General features: G+C 47.6%; 1 protein-coding gene across 1 annotated transcript; it reads left to right on the top strand.

Annotated features, from left to right (window-relative positions):
* Window positions 1-64: 64 nt before the first annotated feature.
* On the top strand, window positions 65-9,439 carry scaf1 (SR-related CTD-associated factor 1). Its single transcript, XM_074696434.1, has 6 exons — window positions 65-246; window positions 1,760-5,248; window positions 5,477-5,559; window positions 6,661-6,969; window positions 7,098-7,226; window positions 9,024-9,439. Exons 2-6 carry the CDS (start codon window positions 1,834-1,836, stop codon window positions 9,180-9,182), a joined length of 4,095 nt encoding a protein of 1,364 aa, XP_074552535.1. The 5' UTR covers window positions 65-246; window positions 1,760-1,833; the 3' UTR covers window positions 9,183-9,439.
* Window positions 9,440-9,481: the final 42 nt, after the last annotated feature.

The following is a 9,481-nucleotide window of genomic DNA, read 5'->3' as shown; positions in this document are numbered from 1 at the left end:
AATGTGTAAGTCATTTCAAGTGACAGCCAATGTAAGCTAAAACTACATTTCCCATCACGCTTTTCCGTCCGGTCTGACTGAAAGGAAGATGGCGGCCATTGATGGAATGGGGATGCCGCTGCAGTTTTGAAGGAAAAAAAGGCAGTTTCTTTTGTGTTATTCTGATTTGTTGAATGCGGTAGGAGGGAAAGGTGGGACATGCTGGACGGATGCTTTAACCTGTGAACTTGGGTTGAATTACTAAAGGTAATTAACGACCACACTGGTTAATTTGTCGCCTTTCGCAGGCTAGCTACAGTAAGCTAAATTAGCTAACCCAGCTAGCTGACTAGCTGCTGCCGCCACATCTAAATAGATACTTCACGTCTTTTGGTAATATTATTAATAAAGAGAAAGAAAATGAGACTGCAAAGTAGTTGCTACGCACTATGTGAGCTACGACGAGTTTTATGTGACGCTATGGTATAATAGTGGTGGTAACCTTTGGGGGTTTACATTACTAGCATTAGCTGAGTGAGCACACATACTGTTAAGTGTTTTCCTTTCCTCTAAACGTTTACTTTTTCAGCATCAAAACTCAGAAAACAAGCAGATACAAAGTTTGCAGGACCAGAACACCTACAACACACAGACAGCTGGCTTTTGGGATATGGTTTTGTATGCACGATGTAACAGACATGATACACAAAGGGTCAGTTTCTCACTGACTTGGCTGGAACACCGGCAGCTAGCAGCAGACCTCAACCTGTCGTCCACTGTACCAGGACTTCCACTCTCCGTGAGCAGTGAGACTCGGTTGAAATGCCAGTGAAATTAGTTTTTAATCATTAAAACCAGTAAGCTTCTTTCGATCACAGCAGTGCTAATATGAATCTAAAAATAAGTCGTGTTGAAGCTGGGATCTATTTTTCTGTTTGTTTATTTAGTGTAGCGAAGGGACACTGGACACACTGTATGATGTACAGTATACAACGCAGTGGTAACGATTCAGTACAAAGTGATGTCATTATACATTTATACATCGATACATTGATCTCATGTTTTGTCAGATGGAGTGTAAACAATTCACATTTTTCTAAAGATAAATATTGTTTTAAAAGTTTGTAACCAAGATTTGAATTTAGAGGTAGTAATTGGTTTGGCACCCTTTACACAAACAAACACAGCTTTATTCTTGAAATATGGCAGTTGTTTAGTCTTACTTAGACTTTGGAAAATAGCTCCCAGCAACACGAAGAACAAAAGTGGTATCTGGCACGCCGCTTGCAGCTGGGTGGAATATGCCAGTTCCTTAGAAGCATATTCCAGTTGTCAAATTGCAATGCCAGTTCCATCAGTGCTATGCCACTCATCTAAGACTGGCATATTCCATTTGCTAAAGACAGTTGCTACTCTACAAAGCCATGCCTTTGTCACACCCACTGTCGTAGTTAAATTTTTGTAAATCTACACCTGTAATTTTAGCAGCAATGAGGGCCTTACACTGCTTTAGATGCTTTAACATGGCACATGACTTTGTGAGGGGTGGCGCTATGTCTTTAACAAGGCTGGCCTTTAAAAAAATGAAAGAAGTAACGTGTAAGCACTTTGTTCTGCAGCTTTAACTGTAGGGAAATAATGTTTCATTGACTTAATCTAATGGTACACATTTGTGCACAGTAGGTTACATTATGAACTTTCACTGATTTTTTGCAGTGCAGAGGAAAATGTTTAGTTTAATTTTGGCTGAACTGATGTCCTCTTCTGTCCATTCTCACAGATTTGTTCCAGGTTTCTGTTCACCAAAGTGGACCTCCAGCTCCCTCTGATCGACTGCAGCAGATTCCCCAGCTCATGGACTTGACTCCCTCATCAGATTTCAAACGAAGGCCAGCTGCCTCCTCCTCCCCAGGTGGAGTCAGAGAGGTTACCAGGAGTCCTCCTCCCTGCTCTCCATCCTTATCTGTGTCCTCCCCCTCGTCTCCTTCATCCTCACCCTTGTCTACCTCCTCGCCCATCTACGCCAACACGTCGGTGTATCAGAATCATGTGAAGAGTCCAACTGTAGGGACAGATGTGCCCCGGGTCTCCTCTACTTCTGCTTCTACAGCAATGCAGTCTCAGTCTTCACCTCCACCCAGTGCCACCTTCTCTGACTCCTTCTCTCACTCCTCAGCTCAGCAGAATGACTGTGAGACAGAGAGCAGAATAAAGGAGATCTATGATCCTTTTAGTCCAACTGAGGTGGTGAAAGAGGAGGAGGAGGGAGAAAAGTATGACCCCTTTGACCCCACAGGATCCCCGGCATCAGATGCTGATGAAGAAAACAGCGAAATGATGGAAATGAAGACAGACCTTGAGAAAAAGGAGGATGAGGAGAAAGAGGAGGAACCTCCAGATTCCACTGATAACCAGACCAACCTCCCCAGCCCCCATCTGACCCCTCAGCTCCACCTGAGGAGGAGAGTGGACTGCAGAACCTCCCAGTCTGGAGAGCAGAGGGAGGGGGCTGACTCTGACAACTCTGAGATAGAAGAGGGGGAGATAGTGGGTGCTGTGGACAGAGAAGGAGGCATTAAGAAAGCAGCAGGAGAAATCCTCCCCCTGAACTCCCCCAGCGTCTCCTTCTTTGGATCCAAGCCGGAGAGGATCCTGCGGGTGCTGGATGGGGATGGCTTTGTGTCTGTCCGTACCGAGGGTACCTGGGAGGCGGAACCGGAGGAGGAGCCTGTGGTAGGAGTAGAGGATCTGAGGAGGAAGCTGGTCAGCCGAAGGAAGGAGAGATACCTCTCATTCCCTCCTTCTTCCCCTCTGTCTCCTCACACACCGCCTCTCCCTTCCCATCCTTCAGTATCTGCACCGTCTTCCCCTCTCATTCCTCCCGTCGAGCAAATCAGCAAAACAAGCAAGTCCTCCAAGAGCTCCAAGGACCGAGACCCGCAGAAGAGCAAAGAGAGGAAGACTGGTGAGAAAGAGGAGAGGAGAAAAAAGAGGAGAAAGGACAAGGAGGGAAATGTAGAGAGAAACAAAGAAAAGGAAGGAGGCCACAAGAAGGAGGCAAAAGCCACGAGGAGCAGTCGGAGCAGCAGCAGGAAGAGGAAGAAACGGCGTCACAGCAGCCAAGAGGCCTCCTCAGGAAGAGCAGGACACAGCAGACACTCCTTCTCCAGTCCGTCCCATGAACAGCCCAGAGACAGGGACAGAGACAAAGAGAGAGACAGGGACAGGACCAGAGACAGAGACAGAGACAGAGATAGAGATAGAGACAGGGAGCGAGACAGAAGAAGAGACAGAGACAGAGACAGAGAGCATAGTCGCAACAGCAGCCGAAGAAGAGACGACAGAGACCAGGACTCAAGTTCTCGAAAGAAGGACAGGGACAGGAAAAGGGGACACTCTAGCAGCAGAGAGAGAGGGGGCTCCAAGAGGTCGAAGAGAAGCAGAGAAAAGAGAGAAGAAGACAGAGACAGGCAGCGAGACAGGGAGCGCAGACGAGACGGTCGGCCTGTTGTCCCTCCATCCATCCAAGACCTCAACGGCTCCGATCTCTTCGCCATCAAGAGAACCATCACAGTCACTACCACTACAACTACAACCACCGTGCCCGGCTCCCCCAGACTCAACCCCTCGTCCCCCTGCCGGCCCGCACAGGAGTCCGACAAACCCCACAAGAGGAAGAAGAAGAGAAAGTGGCACTCTGCCGGAGAGGTGGAGGAGCGCGGGAGCTGCCACAGCCGCTCACAGTCCCTCTCCCCTCCCAGGTATCACAGCTATGAGTCAGACCACTACTCGGATAAGCTGGAGATCGATGTGTTGTCTCTAGATGGGGAGGCCTTGGACTCTGACTACCCCTCTTTAGAGGACACGCCTCCTGCCATCCTTCCTCCAGAGCCGCCAGCCCCCAACCCCAAAACTAAAGCTACCCCCAAGACTGGACGCCATCAGAAAAAGAAATCTCGCACCTTTAAGAAAACAGGCCCATCTGAATCCTCCTCCTCCTCTTCCAACAGAACCAACAACAAATGCCTCTCCTCCATGATGGTGACTTCAGGCTCCACCTCAGTCTCATCTGGTCCCTCTTCTACAAAGCGAACCAGAAAGATTGGGAAAGAAAAAGAGCGGGAAAAGGGCAGCAGGAAGGAACTGAGTCGCTCCGGAAAATCAAAGAAAGAGGGCGGTAGTCGAAAGGGAAAACTCCAGTCCAAAGTGTCAGTGCTGGTGCGTGAGGGTGTCAGCAGCACCACCGGGGCCTCTGTCGGCTCTGGAAAGCTGCCCATGGACCTGTTGGGACCAGGAGGTGCAGGAGGAGGATCTGGGAGCTCTGTGGTGGGCGGATCCATCGCTGTTGTGTTCTGCAGAGACAATGAGAGCAGGTCTCCTTTCCTCAAACCCTGCTCAGAGCCGCTGTCTCTGAGCAGCCGGGGTAAAGAGCTGGCTTTGGGGAAGAGGAGCAGTCTGGCTGCTCCTCCGTCCTCCTTGACAAGTCCTGCAGGTCTGAAAGTCAAGAAGACCAAGCCAAGCTCCATTACATCCACTTCCTCCTCTGCTTCTTCTCCATCCTCATCTCTGGCCACAAAACGCCGCCGTCGCCTGGGTAAGAAGGCCAGGGATAAAGGCGGAGCTACAGGCCTGACAGCTGGAGACAGCAGCCAATCAAAAGCCTCGTCTGAGGGCTGGGGAGGAGCTACCCTTGATGGTCAGTCAGCTGCTGGTGATGGAAACAAGTCAGTCAGTCCACATCCTGGCCCAACTGGCCCCGCACCCTGCTCCTCTTCCTCCTCCTCCTCCTCATCCTCCTCCACAAGTGTACTCCCGCCCTCCTCCTCACCCCCCCACACTCCTCCCCCCTCCATGGCCCCCCTGCGGGACACCAGAGAGTCTTCACCGGACTCTCAGACCGTCGACAGCAGCTGCAAGACTCCTGATCCTTCTTTTCTGGCTGAGGACTGTCCCAGTCAGACCAGCCCTACCCTCCCAGTCTCCAGTCCATCCAGCATGTCTGTTCCCCAGGGAGCCCTGACCACACCCACTGCCAAGCCCCCTGCTCCAGATGAGGCGCCTAAATCCCTGTCCTCCCCTCCCTGCTCCTCTTCATCAGCTGGCCTCACCTCCCTCTCCCTGCCTCTGTCCTCCACGGACCCCTCCTCCTCTTCTGTGTCTTCCTCCTCTGCGAGTAAACCTCCACCTCCTCCTCCTCCTCCAGCAGCGCCTGCCCTCCCCTGGAGTCTGCAGACTGGTGTGGACTGCACCACTGGAGGAGTCCTGGCCTGTGAGTTTCTTAATTAAAGTCTTTAGTGTGACTCTAAGCAGTAAGGCTGTTTGAGATAAGTGAGAAGAACTTAAAAGGATGTCTCTGTTGTTTAAGCCCCCAGCCTGTGTTTTGATAAATCCGTCAGTTATTTCAGTGATTACAGAAACAGTCACCACCCCCTGTGTTGTCATACCAATGTACCTGTGCTCTTGCTGACTAAATGGTGTCTTTCTTTTGTCCTCTCAGTAACTGCTCTGCTCTTTAAGATGGAGGAGGCTAACATTGCCAGCAGAGCCAAAGCACAAGAGTTTATTCAAGCCACCAGCCAGGTGAGGAAGGGGTTGCTGAGTGACTCTCACACTCATCACACACGCTTGGGCACTTGGTGTTCAAGTTCATGTGCTTAGTCTGTGTGTCTCGTTTCTCCAACAATCACAGCGCAGTTCGTGTCTGCTTTCTCTCTGCAGCCACAGCTGAGCCAACAAATCCCACAATGCATTGTGGGATTTCAGTGATTTCAGTGTAGAAAAGATGTTTCAAAGATGATGATGTCATGTTATATCAAATTCAAACCATAAGATCACATGATGTGTCTGCGCTACTAGATGTTGGTATCTTAAGATATGTCATGCTATTTAGGCACCAAAGAATAACACGTTAATATGTGTGAGCAAACAGGGTTATTTCTGATTGCATGGTGTCCCGCTCAACAGCGATGCACGGAGAACATTATGACACAAATGAATGTTTGTCTGGATGGGGATATCCTGATAGGCTTATACTTGACCAAATGTTCAGGGTAGAAAAGGAGGGACCCAGGGGGATTTTCAGGTTTTTAAAAACCAGAACACGAGCATATTCTGTCTTTAAAAAGGGTTATTGGTTTTAACATGGCTGTGCGCAACCGAGTTATTGCTAATATTCTGAATATGAAAAGGTTGATGACTGCTTGTGAATGTCCAATGAATTGTTTTAGTATCGTCATCACGTGCGCATCCGCAATATTTATATCATCATGTCATGTGATATGAAGAAGAGAAGAACATCCTTTCAGTTGAGTCTATGTCGCCTGTCTATGCCAAGGCACATTACTGACAGATTTAAATGAGCATCCATTTATATTTTTTACCACATTACATGCAACAACTCGCACAGCTAGAGCACTTTTTCTGTGCTCTGTCATCTCACCTGCTGTTATCAGGGTCGGACGAGCGACTGAGGGCGAGGAAGCGGTGGATGGAAGCGGAGCATAGCAGGGATTTTGATGATCTGACAGTTTGCTTATAATTAATTCCACATGAATCAGATGAATTCACATGAATTCCATGAATCAGTCAAAACAAACTTCATATCACTCAGGACTTTGACTGAAGTTGGTATTTACGAGAGAGTTCAACGTCCCTATGTTTTTGAATGTCCCTCTATTTCAGATCCTCTCCCAGGCCAATCAGAACCAGTCCCAGCAGCATGCCCCGCCCTCATCAGCTTCCTCGGCCACCTCACAGATCCCACCTCCTCCTTCTCTTCCTCCCCCGCCTGGTCTCAGCCCTGCCCAGTTCATTCTCCACGGCTCCCTACCATTGGTTGGCTGCACCAAGACCCCACCATCTCTCCTGCATCCCACTATGGGTGGCGGATGTGCACAGACTCCGCCCCCTATGTTGCCTGTGGGGCTGTTGGGAATGACAGGGAGCTCCGGCGACACTGGATGGGACAATGAGAGCAAAGACCCAGACAAGGTAAAGTATAAGTGTAAATATTTACCAAAAGTCATATAGCTTACTGTCATTTGATCAAAATCAATATTCATTCTCTAAAAACCATTTATAATTAAAACATTTTGAAATGTGTTTCCTGTTTTCGTCAGTACCTGAAGAAGCTGCACACTCAGGAGCGAGCAGTTGAGGAGGTGAAGCTGGCCATCAAACCATACTATCAGCGCAAAGACATTAACAAGGATGAATACAAAGACATACTGAGGAAAGCTGTGCACAAGGTCAGTAATAATACACTCACACAGACACAGACACAGACACAGACACACACACACACACACACACACACACACACACACACACACACATACACACACACACACACACACACACACACACACACACACACACACACACACATACACACACACACACACCAGGGGCCTATATCACAACGCAGGATCAATGTTTTAGCGAGGTAACTTCAGAGTTAACCCTGGTTTATCAATAGCACAAAGCTGGTTCATTTCTTATCGGGATGGATCACCATGGTGACTTACTCTGAACGGCTAACCTGCTCCGGAGCAGAGTAAGTTGGAAGTTGAATCTGATCCTATAAAATGTCCCTCCCACCGGCCAATCAGCTTCTCTGGAACAATGAACTGTCCTTTTCTTCCGAACCCTGAAGACAGAGGCGCACAAGGTTACCTGAAGACGGGCTTTATGAGAGGTACCGGTTCTTGCAGCCCGAACTTATCAGCCTCCATAGAGAAGACTACACCGTCCACAGGAGCGGCGCACTGGCTGTCCTGGGGGTATTAAACTAAGAAGGGACATCAAAGAAACCAAACTTCATTTCTATTGCCCCTTTCATACAAATGCAAAGTGCTTATCAAAACAAAAAGGATGTAATGCTGAAACAGCACAATACTCTATCATGTTATTCCTACACTTCATACTTTGTGTTTGAGGGATTTCTTTCTTCAGAGGGGACAGTGTTTTACGGTCCAGCTGATATGTGAATTGTTAATTTGGGTCAGACGTCACCTCAGTATTTTAACAGGATTCCATTGTGGGGACAGCTGTAAGCTCAATTGGAGCATGATGTCAGGACATAAAAGAGACCAACTTACCAGATGCAACAATGTTTTTGTACTTCATTTTTAAGTTAAAAAATTATATATATATTAACTTTTAGAATAATTATTTGCCCCATGCCCTTTTTACTCCAGAGGGATTACGTCTCTGGGGAACGAGATGTTAATTTTAATAGACACTATTCATCTGCACAATAGATTGTTTACTTAGATTCATAAGCGTGATCAGTGTCAGATTGAGCCAATGATCAGTCTGCTATGTGTTGCCTCACATTTTACCTATGTTTGGCAGTAGGGCTGCACGATTATCGCAATCGCAATGTCAGCACATGCAATCACGTAATCGCAACAGAGGATATCGCAATCGCAATGTCAGCACATGCAATTCAGATTTTTCTCCATGATAACCAAGCAAGTCTGTAGACTCATCATGACACAACTTTTTTTATTAAATCGCAAGCACAATCGCAATCGCAATATTGTCCACCTAATCGCAAATCGCACCTTTTCCCCAAATCGTGCAGCACTAATTGGCAGCCGCCACAGTGATTTCTTTTTTGTTACTTGGGCTCTTTCCTCTTCATATTTAATCATGATGGGACATTGTTCCTCACAGGGGCATAGGGCGTTCTGTCACTCTGCTTCTGTGTGTTTGTTGCGCTCATGATTGCAATTGGTCAGCTGCATCTAAGCCCTCCCTTCATACGTGCGCGTTCGTGGCTCTTGATGAGACAAACCTGAATTGAGTTACCGTGTAGATAACTCGCATCGTGCTATCGATTATCCTGATTGCTGCTGTTGGGATTAGTCAACCATGGATAGATGGGAGTTACCCATAGTAAGTTAATTGCGCTTCGTGCTATAGGCCCTGGATCTTGCACTGATTGGTTCAATCTGTGTTGATGTGATAATGCACATTGAATGCTATGCTCTTAAAGTATTTATAAGAAGAATCCAATGCTTTATTTGATCCCACAACAGATCTGCCACAGCCGCACTGGAGAAATAAACCCAGTCAAAGTAAGTAACCTGGTGAAGCTGTACGTCCAGCGTTACAAGTACTTTCGGAAACACGGACGCAAGATGGATGAAGAAGAGCGTGAAGACAGGGAGTCGGGAGCGCTGCATTCTTCCGCCTAGGAGAAGACTTTTTTCACATGACCCCCCCCCCCCCCCCCCCCCGCATTCTGCTCAACATCCATTTTTATTATCTAATGTTTTTATTATTTCACAGCCCACCTTGTCTATGCTTTATGTGACTTTATGGACGTCTGTGATCTCACTGTAAATATGTCTCACATATTAAAATGTAACATGTAAACAATGTTGAGCGGGTGGATGCTGTCATGCACACCTGTTTGGTCTGATAAGGTCCAGTTCATCAAGCCTGCAATAAATGCTACCTTTGTGAATCTCAGTGTACTCAGTTCTTGTGTTAA

This window comes from Halichoeres trimaculatus, unplaced genomic scaffold (assembly GCF_033239565.1).
Source record: "Halichoeres trimaculatus isolate MK-OKI-2021-1 unplaced genomic scaffold, fHalTri1.1 fHalTri1_scaffold_20, whole genome shotgun sequence".
In the NCBI taxonomy this organism is placed as follows: Eukaryota; Metazoa; Chordata; class Actinopteri; order Labriformes; family Labridae; genus Halichoeres; species Halichoeres trimaculatus.
This window is presented reverse-complemented; position numbering and strand designations above follow the sequence as displayed.